Source organism: Ranitomeya imitator, chromosome 1 (genome assembly GCF_032444005.1).
Source record: "Ranitomeya imitator isolate aRanImi1 chromosome 1, aRanImi1.pri, whole genome shotgun sequence".
NCBI classification, from domain to species: Eukaryota; Metazoa; Chordata; class Amphibia; order Anura; family Dendrobatidae; genus Ranitomeya; species Ranitomeya imitator.
In genome coordinates, this window is record NC_091282.1 from 937,003,073 (window position 1) to 937,019,037 (window position 15,965).

The 15,965-nt window shown below is 41.0% G+C and overlaps 1 protein-coding gene across 2 annotated transcripts in view; it reads left to right on the plus strand.

Moving 5' to 3' along the window:
- The window catches only part of RAP1GDS1 (Rap1 GTPase-GDP dissociation stimulator 1), a 168,694-nt gene that overhangs the window by 144,847 nt on the left and 7,882 nt on the right, over positions 1–15,965 (plus strand). For both annotated transcript variants that reach the window (XM_069743608.1, XM_069743607.1), the window contains 3 exons: positions 4,282–4,425; positions 13,629–13,760; positions 14,853–14,987. In XM_069743608.1, the coding sequence (XP_069599709.1) occupies positions 4,282–4,425; positions 13,629–13,760; positions 14,853–14,987 (411 nt within the window). The remainder of the gene's footprint in view (positions 1–4,281; positions 4,426–13,628; positions 13,761–14,852; positions 14,988–15,965) is intronic.

A 15,965-nucleotide genomic window follows, 5' to 3' on the forward strand; every position in this document is an offset into this window, starting at 1 on the left:
TTTACTGGAACCTTCGATTCCAAGACTTGAGTTGCCAAGGCCAGCCACTTCAGTGAGCCATACCTGCCATCCAGGATTTTACTCCTGCTCCTTTACAATAAGTATTTACCTGGTGTAAATTCTTGACTCCTGAATCTGGGGTTGTTCTTTTTTTTGGTTCTTCACTTCACCATTCCTAATATATGGTTTTTCCTTGCATGTTTTTTTAGCCAAGGAATCCTGGTAGTTCCTTATTCTGTCTTCCTGAGGGCCATGCCCCCATGGCTGAGAAGACTATTTTTATTTAACAGGAAGAGGGGGCCATAAGTCAGGAACGGAGAGACGCATGCACAAAATAATAAATAATACCAGATTCAGGAGAACAGCTTCATTTATGTCAGTTATAAGACTACATATTTGTGACAGATTTTCTTTAACTTTACTGAAAATGTACTTTACCCAAACTGTAAAACTAGCGATCAGCCAGTCAGTATCTTCCCTGAAATTAGCAATCATTTTCATGGAAAGAAGGCTTTTTGAATGTATTGTCAGCTGTCCTAGGTTTATGCATGTAACACGGTAAAATTATTCTCATTAAATTTAATTTGGTTTGCGTCGAACTCTGTAAAGTACGGTATATGTACTGAATATTATCTGTGGGAATAAAACCGGCTTTTCTGTGGGGGATAAGTCTGAGATTTCTAGGCACGCTTGGCATCAGACAGGCGGATTGTGTGCATGTCAGCTGTTCTGTGTTGGAAAAGCTTTGCCATTTAATATGCACTTAAGGCAACATCTGTTGCACAAAATAATCATCGTGACAAGTGACTGCCTCTGGAAGGTTGATGTTTATTTAAGGCGCTGTGTGGGTGTTGTGTTGAAATGCATATTGGTAATCTACATACTATTAACATTTGATGCTCTCTTCTATGCAAAGTTCTGGTATAGTGGAGGAGCGCTGCCAGGGTGGGGTACACATGACACTTACCTGAATGCAAAGGGTGAAACCTCCTGCGAATGTTTATAGCGCAACCATGAATGCACAGAAATAGTGCATTTATCTTTCACACTTCCGTTTTTTACTTTTGGTCACAATCCGTCAAAATGTTGAAGTCAATAAATCAATATATATACCGTATATACTCGAGTATAAGCCGAGATTTTCAGCCCAAATTTTTGGGCTGAAAGTGCCCCTCTCGGCTTATACTCGAGTCACGGTCGGCGGGTGAGGGGAGAGAGGCGGTCGCATACTCACCTAGTCCCGGCGCTCCCCTACCCGTCCCACGGTCTTCTGTGCCGCAGCTCTTCCCCTGTTCAGCGGTCACATGGTACCGCTCATTAAAGTTATGAATATGGACTCCACTCCCATAGGGGTGGAGCCGCATATTCATTTCTCTAATGAGCGGTAACGGTGACCGCTGACAGAGGAAGAGGCTGCGGCACCCGGAGACCAGCTGTCCGGGGGAAGGAGCCAGGGACGCTGGAGCAGGTAAGTATGTCATATTTACCTGTCCGCGTTCCACCCGCCGGGCGCCGCTTCGTCTTCCGTGTCCTCTTGCTCTGACTGTTCAGGTCAGAGGGCGCGATGACGTACTAGTGTGCGCGCCGCCCTCTGCCTGAACAATCAGTGCGGAGAGACGCCGAGACGGGACGCTGAGGAGCTGCAAGCAAGAGAGGGGAGTATGTAATTTTTTTTTTTTTTAATTGCAGCAGCAGCAGCAGCATTCTATATTGCACAGATTTATGTGGAGCATCTATGGGGCCATAATGAACGGTGCAGAGCATTATATATGGCACAGCTTTATGTGGAGCATCTATGGGGCAATAATGAATGGTGCAGAGCATTATATATGGCACAGCTTTATATGGAGCATCTATGGGGCCATAATGAACGGTGCAGAGCATTATATATGGCACAGCATTATGTGGAGCATCTATGGGGCCATACTGAACGGTGCAGAGCATTCTATATGGCACAGCTTTATGTGGAGCATCTATGGGGCCATACTGAACGGTGCAGAGCATTCTATATGGGGCAGCTTTATGTGGAGCATCTATGGGGCCATACTGAACGGTGCAGAGCATTATATATGGCACAGCTTTATATGGAGCATCTATGGGGCCATACTGAACGGTGCAGAGCATTCTATATGGCACAGCTTTATATGGATAATCTATGGGGCCATAATGAACGGTGCAGAGCATTATATATGGCACAGCTTTATATGGAGCATCTATGGGGCCATAATGAATGGTATGGAGAATTCTATATGGCACAGTTTTATATGGAGCATCTATGGGGCCATAATGAAATGTATGGAGCATTATATATAGCACAGCTTTATATGGAGCATCTATGGGGCAATAATGAAATGTATGGAGAATTCTATATGGCACAGTTTTATATGGAGCATCTATGGGGCCATAATGAAATGTATGGAGCATTATATATAGCACAGCTTTATATGGAGCATCTATGGGGCAATAATGAAATGTATGGAGAATTCTATATGGCACAGTTTTATATGGAGCATCTATGGGGCCATAATGAATTGTACAGAGCATTCTATATGGCACAGCTTTATATGGATAATCTATGGGGCCATAATGAACGGTGCAGAGCATTATATATGGCACAGTTTTGTGGAGCATCTATGGGGCAATAATGAAATGTATGGAGCATTATATATAGCACAGCTTTATATGGAGCATCTATGGGGCAATAATGAAATGTATGGAGAATTCTATATGGCACAGTTTTATATGGAGCATCTATGGGGCCATAATGAATTGTGCAGAGCATTCTATATGGCACAGCTTTATATGGATAATCTATGGGGCCATAATGAACGGTGCAGAGCATTATATATGGCACAGTTTTGTGGAGCATCTATGGGGCAATAATGAAATGTATGGAGCATTATATGTGGCACAGTTTTATATGGAGCATCTATGGGGCCATAATGAAATGTATGGAGCATTATATATAGCACAGCTTTATATGGAGCATCTATGGGGCAATAATGAAATGTATGGAGCATTATATGTGGCACAGCTTTATATGGAGCATCTATGGGGCAATAATGAAATGTATGGAGAATTCTATATGGCACAGTTTTATATGGAGCATCTATGGGGCAATGTATGGAGCATTATATATAGCACAGCTTTATATGTAGCAACTATGGGGCCATAATGAACGGTATGGAGCATCTATTTTTATTTTTGAAATTCACCGGTAGCTGCTGCATTTTCCACCCTAGGCTTATACTCGAGCCAATAAGTTTTCCCAGTTTTTTGTGGCAAAATTAGGGGGGTCGGCTTATACTCGGGTCGGCTTATACTCAAGTATATACGGTATATTAGCCTTATAAAGATTAACGATTTTAATATAGGGTTTTTGTCTGGCACCAAAAGCCAGTTTTCTCTGCTGCAGATCTAGCAGAGCTCAGTTGTTCTGTGTATAACCACCCCCACACCAAAGCTGTAAACATAGTGTAATGACTGAGAGCTGCTTTGCAGTGCTGGGGGCTTGGCTGGACTAGGATACACAAGGACAGTTGTCCTGTAATGATGATCTCCTGCAGCTAAAACACTGAATGTATTTAAACAACAAAACGCAGCTCTGTATGTGACACATCATGTTAATCTGGGTCTCTGCTCATACATCATGGTGCTCCCAGATTTTCTTTTGTTACCCAATTCTAGGGATGCTTGTAAAAGAATCAAACAAGCCATACTCCCCACTGAAATACATTGTTGGTCTAATGGGCCAGAATTGATGACGTCCTAACCATCAGTAACCATTGGAAAAACCCAATATTGGTAAACGTAGTCCACGTCTAAGTATTACATTTCGGTCAAAACTATGAAAGTCATAAAATACATGGTTTTCAAAAGAGCATGGTGAACATTCTGGCAAGAAAGTGCTGATTATAAGGCGGACAACCCGCTGTGGGAGTAGCGCTAATGAAAGGTTCCAATCTGAGGATCTTGATGTTCTCATTTGTGGTCCAGCAGATTCCGATATAAAATATGACTTTTTTTCATAGGCATCCTGACACTGTGATAACTTAATAAATAAAAAACAGTCTTTAAAGCTTTCTTCCAAGAACGTAATCAGCTATAATTCATCTATTTGACTACAGGCTATCACAGACAGAAATCGTGACAGCCTTGAAATCCTAGAACATGCCTAAAAGTGGAATTTCACTTTAATTAAAAATCTCGAAGACGTCTAGTGTTATCGCTCAGCTAGTTTGTATCTTGACGTTAATAGTATGTGCTATTGTTTTTTCGTAGATGCTATAAAGCTTCAGCTGGTGGAGGCTGGTCTTGTGGAGTGTTTACTTGATATAGTCCATCAAACTGTGAATAGCGAAAAGGATGACGATATGGCGGAGCTGAAAACTGCTTCTGACCTAATGGTCCTTCTGCTATTAGGTGGTAAGTACACATAGAATTTGTGACATGTCAAGAGTCTGGGAAGATAGGTGCTGAATGCGAGTTGACCTACATTAGGTCCAGAAATATTTGGACAATGACAGAATTTGGGATTTGAATTCTGCATGCTGCTATTTGTGATATATAATGAAATAACTGAGATTAGACTTTCAGGTTTAATTAAAGGGGTTTAACAAAAATATCATGTGAAACCTTTGGGAATTTCAACCACATATCTACAAAGCCTTTAATATTTTAGGGGCTCAAAAGTAATTGGACAATTTAATTTTACCATAAATAAAATGTTCATTTTTAATACTTTGTAGAGAAACCTTTGCACACAATGACTCCCTAAAGGTTGGAAACCATGGATGTTACCAAATGCTGGGTATCATCCTTTGTGATGCTTTGCCAGGCCTTTACTGTAGTCTGCAGCTGACTTTAGTAGTTGCTTGTTTGTGGGGCTTTCAAGTTTTGTCTTAAGCAAGTGAAATGCATTCTCAATGGGGTTGAGATCTGGTGATTGACTCGGCCATGGCAAAACATTACACTTCTTTGCCTTAAAAAAAAAAAAAAACTCACGGGTTACTTTTGCAGTATGTTTTGGGTCATTGGATGGTACTTCACAGTAGAGATAGACAATCAAGCTTGCTGCTTTTCCTTTAATTTGACCAGAAAGTATAGCCCTGTATACTTCAGAATTCATCCGGCTGCTTCTGTCTTCAGTCACGTCATCAATAAACACTAGTGACCCAGTGCCATTGTAAGCCATGCATGCCCATGCCGTCACACTGCCTCCACCATGTTTTACAGAGGATGTGGTGGCTTTTGGATCTTGAGCCGTTCCTAGCCTTCTCCATCTTTCTATGATTATGGTACAGATTGATCTTGGTTTCATCTGTCCAAAGAATGCTTTTCCAGAACTTGGCTGGCTGACCCTTCTATTATTAAGGCTGATTAATGGTTTGCACCTTGTGGTGAACCCTCTGTATTTGCTCTCATGAAGTTTTCTCTTCTTGATAGTCTTAGACACTGAAACACCTTCCTGGAGAGTGATCTTCACTTAAATGGATAATATGAAGGGGTTTTTCTTCAACATGGAAAGGATTCTGTGGTCATCCACCAGTGTTGTCTTCCATGGAAGTCCAGACATTTTTGAGTGCCCAAGCTCCTCAGTGTGCTCTTTTTTTTTTTCTTTCTTTTTTTTGCAGAATGTGCCAAACTGTTGATTTGGCCAATCCTAACCTTTCTGCTATCTCTGTGATTGATTTGTTCTTTTTTTCAGCTTAATGAAGGTTGATTTCTCTTCCATTGAGAGCTCTTTTGACCGCATGTTGTGGATTCACAGCAACAGTTCCGAATGCAAATGCCACACCTGGAAACAGCTACAGACCTTTTTACCTGCTTAATTGATGATAGATTAACAAGAGAATAACTTTTGCAACCCAATAAAGAGCTTTTGAGATCATTTGAGAGGCAGCTACATATCAAAGAGCTGTAAATCCTATACCCTTACTCCAATTAGGATGCAAATACCCACAAATTACAGCTGAGAGTCTGCACTTTAATCACACATTGACTATATAATTGTACCTTGAATTTGTTTTGGTAAACGACTAAAATGCCAAAACTTGTCACTGATCAAATATTTCTGGACCTAACTGTATGTACATCGTGACAACAGATCCTTCTGTCCATTTATTTATTTCCATGGCTCTGTATGCTCTAGTGGAAGCCTGGCCAATACATAAAAATACAGTTGCAAAATATAAACGTAATAGCATGCAGTAAATTCCCCTTATAATGACAGATTGTATTAAAGGGGTTTACAAGTTTACTATCGCTATATCGATGATATTTTACTGATCGATGGGTGTCCCAGCGCTGAAACCCGGACTGATCAAGAAATCGGGGAGCTAACTTCTGGTAGGGAGAAAACAACTCTAGTAAAGGCTCTTAGAAATTAGTTGTGAGGGCTGGAAACAGTAGCCAATAGGCTGCACTATGCCCTCTCCTGCCTGTCCGCCGCCACACACTGTCACCACTATCTGCATCCTTGGGATGTAGGCAGTGGTGAATGCATTGGTGGAGGAAACGGCTGATGTGATCATCATTTTATTACTTCATCTGTGCACCGCAGAGAGTCAGTGCATCGGAGAGAGACGAGGCAGAGTGCCGAGGGAGCAGGAGCACGGTGAGTATGTGGTGGTTTTTTTTCTCCATGTGTATGGGATGTTTGGCTGAACATGGAGAGGCTATGTGGGTCTCATACTGATCATGGGGAGACTATGTAGGGGCTCATCTCCTGTATATCGGAGGCTGTTTGGGAATTCTGTATATACAGTGAAGGAATTAATTATTTGATCCCTTGCCGATTTTTTTTTTTTTTTTTTTTTTTGTTTGCCCAGTGACAAAGACATGAACAGTCCATAATTTTAAGAGTAGGTTAATTTTAACACTGACAGATAGAATATCAAAATTAACATTCAGAAAATCACATTGAATACATTATATAAATTTATTTGCATTTTGCAGTGAGAAAGAAGTATTTAATCCCCTACCAACCATTAAGAGTTCTGGCTCCTACAGACCAGTTGCACGCTCCTAATGAACTCGTTACCTGCATTAAAGACAGCTGTCTTACATAGTCACCTTTATAAAAGACGCCTGCCCACAGACTCAATTAATCAGTCAGACTCTAACCTCTACAACATGGGCAAGACCAAAGAACTTTCTAAGGATGTAATGGACAAGATCATAGACCTGCACAAAGCTGGAATGAGCTACAAAACCATACGTAAGACTCTGGGTGAGAAGGAGACAACTGTTTGTGCAATAGTAAGAAAATGGAAGGAATACAAAATGACTGTCAATCAACATCAATCTGGGGCACCATGTAAAATCCTACCTCGCGGGGTATCCTTGATCATGAGGAAGGTGAGAGATCAGCCTAAAACTACATGGGGAGAACTTGTTAATGATCTCAAGGCAGCTGGGACCACAGTCACCAAGAAAACCATTGCTAACACATTACGCTGTAAAGGTTTAAAATCCTGCAGTGTCCGCAAGGTCCCCCTGCTCAAGAAGACACATGTGCAGACCCATCTGAAGTTTGCCGATGAACACCTGGATGATTCTGCGAGTGAATGGGAGAAGGTGCTGTGGTCAGATGAGACAAAAATGTAGGTCTTTGGCATTAACTCAACTCGCCGTGTTTTGAGGAAGAGAAATGCTGCCTATAACCCAAAGAACACCTTCCCCACTGTCAATCATGGAGGTGGAAACATTGTGTTTTTTGGGGGTGTTTCTCTGCTAAGGGCACAGGACTACTTCACCGCATCAATGGGAGAATGGATGGAGCCATGTACCGTAAAATCCTGAGTGCAACCTCCTTCTCTCCGCCAGGACATTAACCCCTTTACCCCCAAGGGTGGTTTGCACGTTAATGACCGGGCCAATTTTTACAATTCTGACCACTGTCCCTTTATGAGGTTATAACTCTGGAACGCTTCAACGGATCCCAGTGAATCTGACATTTTCTCGTGACATATTGTACTTCATAACAATGGTAAAAATTCTTTGATAGTACCTGCGTTTATTTGTGAAAAAAACGGAAATTTGGCGAAAATTATGAAAATTTCGCAATTTTCCAAATTTGAATTTTTATGCAATTAAATCACAGAGATATGTCAAACAAAATACTTAATAAATAACATTTCCCACATGTCTACTTTAGATCAGCACAATTTTGGAACCAAAATTTTTTTTTGTTAGGGAGTTATAAGGGTGAAAAGTTGACCAGCAATTTCTCATTTCTACAACACCATTTTTTTTTAGGGACCACATCTCATTTGAAGTCATTTTGAGGGGTCTATATGATAGAAAATACCCAAGTGTGACACCATTCTAAAAACTACACCCCTCAAGGTGCTCAAAACCACATTCAAGAAGTTTATTAACCCTTCTGGTTCTTCACAGGAATTTTTTGAATGTTTAAATAAAAATGAACATTTAACTTTTTTTCACAAAAAATTTAATTCAGCTCCAATTTGTTTTATTTTACCACGGGTAACAGGAGAAAATGGACCCCAAACATTGTTGTACAATTTGTCCTGAGTACGCCAATACCCCACATGTGGGGGTAAACCACTGTTTGGGCGCATGGCACAGCTCGGAAGCGAAGGAGCGCCATTTGACTTTTCAATGCAAAATTGACTGGAATTGAGATGGGACGCCATGTTTCGTTTGGAGAGCCACTGATGTGCCTAAACATTGAAACCCCCCACAAGTGACACCATTTTGGAAAGTAGACCCCGTAAGGAACTTATCTAGAGGTGTGGTGAGCACTTTGACCCACCCAGTGCTTCACAGAAGTTTATAATGCAGAACCGTAAAAATAAAAAATCATATTTTGTCACAAAAATTCTTTTTGCCCCCAATTTTTTATTTTCCCAAGGGTAAGAGAAGAAATTGGACGCCAAAAGTTGTTGTACAATTTGTCCTGAGTACGCTGATACCCCATATGTGGGGGTAAACCACTGTTTGGGCGGATGGGAAAGCTCGGTAAGGAAGGAGCGCTGTTTGACTTTTCAATGCAAAATTGACAGGAATTGAGATGAGACGCCATGTTGCATTTGCAGAGCCCCTAATGTACCTAAATAGTAGAAACCCCTCACAAGTGACACCATTTTGGAAAGTACACCCCCTAAGGAACTTATCTAGATGTGTGGTGAGCGCTTTGACCCACCAAGGGCTTCACAGAAGTTTATAATGGAGAGCCGTAAAAATAAAACAATTTTTGTGGGAAAAAATTTTTATTTTTTAGCCCCCAGTTTTGTATTTTCCCGAGGGTAACAGGAGAAATTCGACCCCAAAAGTTGTTGTCCAATTTGTCCTGAGTACGCTGATACCCCATATGTTGGGGGGAACCACCGTTTGGGCGCATGGGAGGACTCGGAAGGGAAGGAGTGCCATTTGGAATGCAGACTTAGATGGAATGGTCTGCAGGCGTCACATTGCGTTTGCAGAACCCCTAATGTACCTAAACAGTAGAAACCCCCCACAAGTGACCCCATATTGGAAACTAGACTCCCCAGGGAACTTATCTAGATGTGTTGTGAGAACTTTGAACCCCCAAGTGTTTCACTACAGTTTATAACGCAGAGCCGTAAAAATAAAAAATCTTTTTTTTTCCCACAAAAATTATTTTTTAGCCCCCAGTTTTGTATTTTCCCAAGGGTAACAGGAGAAATTGGACCCCAACAGTTGTTGTCCTATTTGTCCTGAGTACGCTGATACCCCATATGTTGGGGTAAACCCCTGTTTGGGCACACGGGAGAGCTCGGAAGGGAAGAAGCACTGTTTTACTTTTTCAACGCAGAATTGGCTGGAATTGAGATCGGACGCCATGTCGCATTTGGAGAGCCCCTGATGTGCCTATACAGTGGAAACCCCACAATTATAACTGAAACCCTAATCCAAACACACCCCTAACCCTAATTCCAATGGTAACCCTAACCACACCTCTAACCCTGACACACCCCTAACCCTAATCCCAACCCTATTCCCAACTGTAAATGTAATCTAAACCCTAACTGTAACTTTAGCCCCAACCCAAACTGTAGCCCTAGCCGTAGCTCTAGCCCTAACCCTAGCCCTAATGGGAAAATGGAAATAAATACATTTTTTTTATTTTTCCCTAACTAAGGGGGTGATGAAGGGGGGTTTGATTTACTTTTATAGCGGGTTTTTTAGCGGGTTTTTATGATTGGCAGCCGTCACACACTGAAAGACGCTTTTTATTGCAAAAAATATTTTTTGCATTACCACATTTTGAGAGCTATAATTTTTCCATATTTTGGTCCACAGAGTCATGTGAGGTCTTGTTTTTTGTGGGACGAGTTGACGTTTTTATTGGTAACATTTTCGGGCACGTGACATTTTTTGATCGCTTTTTATTCCGATTTTTGTGAGGCAGAATGACCAAAAACCAGCTATTCATGAATTTCTTTTGGGGGAGGCGTTTATACCGTTCCGCGTTTGGTAAAATTGATAAAGCAGTTTTATTCTTCTGGTCAGTGCGATTACAGCGACACCTCATTTATATCATTTTTTTATGTTTGGCGCTTTTATACGATAAAAACAATTTTATAGAAAAAATAATTATTTTTGCATCGCTTTATTCTCAGGACTATAACTTTTTTATTTTTTTTGCTGATGATGCTGTATGGCGGCTCGTTTTTTGCGGGACAAGATGATGCTTTCAGCGGTACCATGGTTATTTATATCTGTCCTTTTGATTGCGTGTTATTCTACTTTTTGTTCGGCGGTATGATAATAAAGCGTTGTTTTTTGCCTCGTTTTTTTTTTTCTTATGGTGTTTACTGAAGGGGTTAACTAGTGGGCCAGTTTTATAGGTCGGGCCGTTACGGACGCGGCGATACTAAATATATGTACTTTTATTGTTTTTTTTTTTATTTATTTAGATAAAGAAATGTATTTATGGGAATAATATTTTTTTTTTTTCTTCATTATTTAGGAATATTTTTTTTTTATTTTTTTTTACACATTTGGAAATTTTTTTTTTTTACTTTGTCCCAGGGGGGGACATCACAGATCGGTGATCTGACAGTGTGCACAGCACTCTGTCAGATCACTGATCTCACTTAGAGCACTGCAGGCTTCACAGTGCCTGCTCTGAGCAGGCTCTGTGAAGCCACCTCCCTCCCTGCAGGACCCGGATCCGCGGCCATCTTGGATCCGGGTCTGGAGCAGGCAGGGAGGGAGGTAAGACCCTCGCAGCAACGCGATCACATCGCGTTGCTGCGGGGGGCTCACGGAAGCCCGCAGGGAGCCCCCTCCCTGCGCGATGCTTCCCTGCACCGCCGGCACATCGCGATCATCTTTGATTGCGGTGTGCCAGGGGTTAATGTGCCGGGGGCGGTCCGTGACCGCTCCTGGCACATAGTGCCGGATGTCAGCTGCGATAGGCAGCTGACACCCGGCCGCGATCGGCGGCGCTCCCCCCGTGAGCGCCGCCGATCGCGCTGGACGTACTATCCCGTCCGTGGTCATAGGGGCCCACCCCACCTCGACGGGATAGTACGTCCGATGTCAGAAAGGGGTTAAAAATGGGTCGTGGCTGGGTCTTCCAGCAAAGCAATGACACAAAACATACAGCCAAGGCAACAAAGGAGTGGCTCAAAAAAGAAGCACATTAAGGTCCATGGAGTGGCCTAGCCAGTCTCCAGACCTTAATCCCATAGAAAACTTATGGAGGGAGTTGAAGCTCCGAGTTGCCAAGTGACAGCCTCAAAATCTTAATGATTTAGAGATGATCTGCAAAGAGGAGTGGACCAAAATCTCTCCTGACATGTGCGCAAACCACATCATCAACAACAAAAAATGTCTGACTGCTGTGCTTGCCAACAAGGGTTTTGCCCCCAAGTATAAAGTCTTGTTTTCCAGAGGGATCATATACTTATTTCTCACTGCAAAATGCAAATTTATAGAATTTATACAATGTGATTTTCTGCGTTTTATTTTGATATTCTGTCTCTCAATGTTAAAATTAACCTATCCTTAAAATTATAGAATGTTCATGTCTTTGTCAGTGGGCAAACTTACAAAATCAGCAAGGGATCAAATAATTATTTCCTTCACTGTAGGGGGCTCTTATGGTATATAAGGGGCTGTGTAGGGGCTCTCCATTATATAGGGGGGGTGTCTGTGCTCATACGATAATAGAAGGGGCTATGTGCCCACTCAAACGATATATAGGGGGAAGTCCGCATACTTAATTCTGCTCAATATTAAGTGGTACAATTAACATTAACATAAAATAATTATAATATGTTAGTATTAATATTGATCAGGATTAATTTCTTCCTATTGGTTCGGCCCTCCACATCAGTCACGGGCTCTTATGTGGACCCTCGGGGAAATTAATTTCTCACCGCTGCTCTAGTCTGATAATATTTCATAATAAGGAGATAGTTTGAGATGGTTAAAAGTCAACAACATTAGAATATATTCACAAGTAGCAGGATTTTTTCCGACATTTTTGAGACTGTCATATATCTCTCTTGGCCCTTTTTCTTTTACATTTACAAGCAGCACTATTCAGATATACTGAAGGGATTTTCAATCTCATAAACTTTTACATCAAACCTGGCATTAGTAAATATAATTTAAATACTAAGTATCATGAATAAATGATATATCGTTTAAATTAGGTTTTTGCTTTAAATGTTTTTGTTGATATTTTTTTTTTCTTTTTAAATTGTTGGCTTTTTTATTTTTCAGAACAATCTGTGTTACAAAAAAAAAAAATTGCAGTCTTGTAATTTTCAGCCTTGCCACTGTGGCTATTTTAGTGTCATGTTTCCTATACAGATCGTGATATATTAAAAAAAAAACCTTTGCCACTTAAAAAAAAAAAAAAATGCACATGGACAGGTTATCCATTACCTGGACAACCCTTATTTAAATGAATTAGTCCCCTTTGTAAAATAAAAATAACATATACTCACTGGCACCATTCCAGTGTTTTTGGTGCTTGGTCTCTCGAGCATGCGTAACACTGTTGTGCCATGAGAGCCCTACAACCAATCAGAGTCTGCTATTGGCCTGATGTGTTCTCACTTCCTCCATTTAGTGGACACTGATTGGCTGGAGGGCTCATGTGGCATAACAATGTCATGTGAGCCCTGAGAAGCCTAGTGCATTGCTGAAATCGTCCTAGCACAGGCGGTCGGTATATGTTATATGTATTTTAAAAGGGGGTCTTAATTTAAAAATGGGTAGCCATGTAGTAGGGAACCCCTTTAACATAAAAACCCGATTAAAACAGTTATTTTCTGATGACACATTCCCTTTTAAGAGGTGGTTGATGGCGTGTAAAATAAATTGTCTCTAAAGGAAAAGGTTCTTAACTGTACAGTTAGTTTGTGTGACGTCCTGTAAGTCCGAAAAGCCTCCAATAGAGTATAAATTACTGCGAACACTACAGCTATCCATAGGTACAAAATTGGCTGCAGCCTTCGGAATGTGTGTTTTGATTCTCTCTAGATGCATTAGGCCTATGGGAAGTTATTCTGAATAAATAGTAATTCAATGTATTGTATTTTTGTAACAGTTTTTCCTAAATGTCCATGAATTGCTGTTTGTGTTGAGAGTTTGACTTGTTTTTGTTTGTTTTTGTACAGATGAGTCCATGCAGAAGCTTTTTGAAGGTGGAAAAGGCAGCGTCTTTCAGAGGGTTCTGTCCTGGCTTCCATCGCACAATCATCAGCTACAGTTAGCTGGCGCCCTGGCAATAGCCAATTTTGCTAGAAATGGTAATCACCTTTTAGTTTTGTAAGGCTGAGTTCACATCGGCAGCATGTATTCCTTTATGTTTCATCACATGAGCAAAAACATAAATTTCAAGTTGTAATGGGCCATCAAATGTCAGACACCAATGGGGGTCTTTACACCCCGACTGACCTTTAAAGGGACTCTGTCAGAATGAGCACTCGGTGCTTCATGGCGGGGTCAATCATTTAAATACACCTTCCCACCTGTTTGGTTTCCATTTATCTCCACCCGCCTCTGGCTCCATGAAGCCAGAGATGTCAAGCAAAGAGCAGGGTGGAGATTGAGGGAAGCTATATTTAAATTAAAGGTCCCACCATGAAGCACCAAGCTGTGGGACTTGGTTTGGACAGTCATTCTGTGCTGGCAAAGTCCCTTTAAAGGGAATCTTTAACCAGGTTTTTACTGCCCCTTCTGAGAGCATCATGATGTAAGGACAGATACCCTGATGTTTCACTTACTTTTCTCCTTGCTGCAGTTTTGATAAAATCAGTGTGTTATTTGCTGCAGGTCTACCAGTTCTGAATCGTGAGCTCAGTATAAGTCCGATCACATCACTGATTAATGGCTTTTTGTGTGCACTGTGCATAGGCAGAAAGCTGCTAATCAGTGGTGTAGGGTGGGTTATACACCCAGTGGTTGTGGTGTGAATTGCCGACTGTTTTTGGGTTTGTTTGTGTGTCATAATATTGTACTGCATTTGTTTTGTGAGAAATTGGAGCAAAGCAAAGATAAGGCTAGGATGTATTCTCTGCTGTAAAGTCATGCCTGAGCCGGTATGTCACTCTCCACAGTCTTAGCCTCTCACCTAGCCAAATCAGATCTCATACTTTGCACTGATTAGGGGCAACACCCCCCGAAACACCATGTCTGCAAATTCAGATTCTGATTTGGCTTTTATCCGAAGTCATATTTTAAGGCTCGTTAAAGGGTCCATAGTGACTTGTAAGATCGCTGCCTCCAACAGGTGGCGCTATAGAGTTCAAGTCCTCTTCCTCTCTGAAGATGCAATTTGCATACTTGCTAGTACTGATTTAAACCCATTCCTGTAAATGTTGCCTGCAATCTGTTTTTAGATGGGAACTGCATTCATATGGTGGACAACGGCATTGTTCAGAAGCTCATAGATCTTTTGGACAGACATGTGGAAGAAGGCAATGTAACTGTACAGCATGCTGCTCTTAGTGCTCTAAGAAACTTGGCCATTCCTGGTAAGTAATACAAGTGCTGACGTCCATCAGAATGGAATTGGTATTTGCATTGAACAACATTTCTATTGCAAGTCTCTCCCAGTACAAAAAATGCTATGGATTTTATTATGTTCTTACAACCAAGATGTGTAAATTGTCCATTGTTGAAAACTAGTCCTCAAGTAGGTGTATTCTGATTATCCTGTTGACATTCAATCTGCGTAATAGAAGTGATTAAACAGAAACAGGTTTTTTTTTAATTATCCTCCAAGTAAAAAAACTTTTTGTAATATACTTTAACTTTCTGCTCAAAATACCATGCTACAATATGCTGCGCAGTTCTTGTTCCTTTAGAAGCTCAGGTCAACTGCTGCTCAGCAAAGAATCAAGCCCTGTATTCCGAAAATCCGATTTTGTAATGTCCTATGTCTGAGTGCTGTTGGCAGGGAGCAAAGAGGCTAAAATGAAGGAAAGTCTTATATACAGGCTGTTTGAGTATGGTTGAGGATCTTGCTGAGCAGCAGTTGAAAGTAGCTTAAAGGAGCATAAACTGCATTGAAACAGCATTGGATTTGGGAGAGACAGATGCAAGATAAGTGAGTGAAGTATATTACAAAAATTCATATCTTTATAAGGATAAATAATTACAAATATTTTCCCATCCATATATGTAAATTGTATACCATTGTACATTTAGTTGATGTACTGAGATTTCCCATCAATCAAGTTCAGGATTTTTCCATTGCTTCATAAAGCCACAAAATCTGTGTCAGGGCCGCATGTCAAAGATTTCTAATGGGCCCCTGTCATTAGGACCCCAGGAAGCACTTACTGACCTTGCTGTATGAGCATTAAAATAAAATTGCTTTTGTGCGGTGCTAAGAACAGCAATTTTCTTCTGTGCTTGAGCCTTTGTTGAGCGAGAGATTTTATTAAAAGATACAGCACAAGGTGAAAAACTAAAGCAGAAAATGACATGTACAACTAAAGGTAAACTGG